This window comes from Bidens hawaiensis, unplaced genomic scaffold (assembly GCF_021521415.1).
Source record: "Bidens hawaiensis isolate Kalapana, Puna unplaced genomic scaffold, B.hawaiensis_p1.1 tig00006251_1, whole genome shotgun sequence".
Classification (NCBI taxonomy): domain Eukaryota; kingdom Viridiplantae; phylum Streptophyta; class Magnoliopsida; order Asterales; family Asteraceae; genus Bidens; species Bidens hawaiensis.
Window position 1 is genome coordinate 17,482 of NW_027491414.1, and position 2,942 is coordinate 20,423.

The following is a 2,942-nucleotide window of genomic DNA, read 5'->3' on the forward strand; positions in this document are numbered from 1 at the left end:
ATCAATATAAAGTATAGTTAAAAACCAAAAGTAAACTAATTTGTTGAACGTAAACAATGTTAGGTACTCGATATTGCATAATCTCTACTTCAGTCACCCTTGTTATCCAACAAAACTCCTTTAGAAGCCTCAAAATTAAGCACACGAGTATGGTCTGCTATCAAAGTAAACAAACAGCAAAATTCACATCTGACCTAACTTAAAAGATCTAAATTCTAACGCTCCATAACCCTATGTTGGTTACTTTGCGTGTCCCATAAATTCTATATTTTTATTTATTTATTTATTATAAACACCATAGTGGCCATCTTCAAGCAAAATACGGCCGGCTCAGTTGTGCTCTCTTCAGTTTCTTCCAACATCTTTTACTTCTATATTTAGCAAACTTCCTTATCCAAACCCAATTATAAATACCATCGTTTCCGAACATCTCATGCATTCAAATCCTACATCAACAACAACAATGGCTACTCACATCAAAGCTAGTTATCTTTCCCAAAGTGTTATTGCTCTTGCTTCTATTCTATGCTTGTCTCTTTTTGGTTCATGCATCTGTGAAGCTAAAGTTAACGTGGGTGAAGAAGCTGGCTTTGTTCAAATCAATGGAGCTAACTTTGCTATCAACGGAACGCCTTTTCTATTTAATGGGTTTAATGCATACTGGATGATGAATGTAGCCACCGATCCGAGTGAGAGAAACAAAGTAAGCCAAGTCCTACATGACGCTGCAGATGCTGGTCTTTCGGTGTGTCGCGCATGGGCTTTCGCAGATGGTGCTGATGATAAAGCTTTACAAATTTCACCAGGAGTATACAATGAACGTGTATTTCAGGTACCGATCATCTTTTATTTTGTTAGCATAGTATAGAAAAACTTTTTTACTAATGAAAGATGTGGATTTTAATCCATATACAGGGATTGGATTTCGTGGTCGCGGAAGCAAGAAAATACGGTCTTCGGTTGATATTAAGTTTCGTTAACAATTACAAAGACTTCGGAGGGAGACCATAATATGTTGACTGGGCTAGAAGCTCGGTTGTTCAGAACATTAGCGATGATGATTTCTACACAAACCCTACAGTCAAAGGGTATTACAAGAGCCATGTTGAAGTAAGAATAAATTAAAGTTTATGTTTGATAAAAAATCCAAATATGTTTTTGTAGTGACTTATATATTTAACTATGACTACAGAGAGTTATTACAAGAATCAATACAATCACTAAAATCCCTTACAGTGAAGACACTACAATCATGGCATGGGAACTCATAAACGAGCCCCGTTGCCAAGTAGATTACTCGAGACGAATGGTTAATGTGAGTGAATATTGTAGTTATTTTAGTTGCGTGAATGGTTAAATACATACGAAGAATCAATATATGAATTTGAACTTATGTTTTTGTTTAGGATTGGGTTCAAGAAATGGCTGTGTTTGTTAAATCATTGGATTCGCGTCATTTGTTGGAGGTTGGGATGGAAGGGTTTTATGGAGACACAACGCCCGAAAGAAAACAAATGAACCCTGGTTACCAAGTTGGAACTGATTTCATCAGCAGCAATCTTGTTAAGGAAATCGATTTCGCCACAATACATGCCTATCCAGATCAATGGTAGTTAATTAATATACAATTGATAACTATCCATATATGCGATAGAGAGAGGGTAAATTTACGTTATGTCTTACTTTACTGCAAGTTGTCTGCACAAAGTGAGGATTTACAACTGGCATTTATGCAACAATGGATGTCAAGTCACTACGAAGATTCAAGAACGGTCCTGAAGAAGCCATTGGTGATAGCCGAGTTTGGAAAAGCAGGCAAAGATCCAGATTATAACATCAACATTAACAAAAGAGATTCGTATATGAATGCCGTTTATAGAAACATTTATATGGAGGCAAAGAGTGGAGGGACGGTTGGTGGTGGTTTAGTGTGGCAGCTCTTGGCGGATGGGATGAGTTCCTACGATGATGGATACGGAATTATCTTGTCGGAAAACCCGTCCACTGATGGCATCATTTCGCAGCAATCTCATGCCATGGGCACTCTTTCACACTTGTTAACACATGGACCTCAAAATCATGTTGCTATAAATCATGCTCCTGAAGTTGAGTTTGAACAAGTTAGAGGTCCTTCATCTGTGGCAAACCTTCGTCATCGAAAAGGCTTGAGAAATTAGAGAAGTCCTTGGACCTTGAGAGTCTGCCGAATCCAAGATTCATTTATGATCTTTATTCGTCATTGTTACTTATTATTTGGGTGAAAGTCACACATGTTCCCCGTGATTAATTACATATTGTGGTTTTTCTCGGTAACGGGGGCACTAATTACAAGTTTTACAATTTAATAAACTTACCATTTGTTAAGAAACCTATAATTGGATATATACGTGTATGTTTTGTAAATGTTATGCCAAAATATAATCTGTATACCCAGTGGAAATTTAAAAGTATAAAACTTTCAAAAGGACAACTTGATAACAACTCAAATTTGCTACGGCTAGAAGCCTAGAATCATATTATTCTACGATAAATATTCAGGTTGGGGGTTGGAAGTTATTTTGCTCTATCTAGACCTTAATTATTCATTTGGGCACTGATTGTGTTTTTACATTTGGACCTAATTATACACAAAAATTATTAATGGGTTAATGGTTCATTGCAAAGGCAAAGCAACAGCTTAGGTTGGGAGGTTTTGAGCGAGCCCACATACGACAACAATTAAAAATGAAATTCGTCATTCGAAAAAAAAAATATACTCCAAAGTCATCTTGGACTACGAAGTTCTCACATTTCGAAGCTGCTAAAAGGCTTGGGCTGCCTGTTTATCCTCAAAGGCTAGACCAAATGTAAATCCTAAATTTCTTCAAATTTTGCTACGAATCTAAGACAAAACATAAAGCCGTAACTTTCCCTGTACTATTTGTAAAAAAAGGGAATAGCAA

The 2,942-nt window shown here is 36.6% G+C and overlaps 1 protein-coding gene across 1 annotated transcript; it reads left to right on the plus strand.

The window, feature by feature from the left end:
- Nucleotides 1-463: 463 nt before the first annotated feature.
- On the plus strand, nt 464-2,177 carry LOC143631735 (mannan endo-1,4-beta-mannosidase 5-like). Its single transcript, XM_077100397.1, has 6 exons — nt 464-832; nt 916-975; nt 1,045-1,110; nt 1,193-1,315; nt 1,407-1,609; nt 1,709-2,177. The coding sequence occupies exons 1-6, from the start codon at nt 464-466 to the stop codon at nt 2,175-2,177; spliced, it is 1,290 nt and encodes a 429-aa protein (XP_076956512.1).
- The last annotated feature ends 765 nt before the right edge of the window (nt 2,178-2,942 follow it).

Bases quoted from the DNA above. Each gene is read 5' to 3' on its own strand.
- LOC143631735 (XM_077100397.1), top strand. From the start codon at position 464: ATGGCTACTCACATCAAAGCTAGTTATCTTTCCCAAAGTGTTATTGCT. The intron at 1,111-1,192 runs GTAAGAATAAAT...CTATGACTACAG, and splicing joins ATTACAAGAGCCATGTTGAA to AGAGTTATTACAAGAATCAA. The intron at 1,610-1,708 runs GTAGTTAATTAA...GTCTGCACAAAG, and splicing joins CATGCCTATCCAGATCAATG to TGAGGATTTACAACTGGCAT.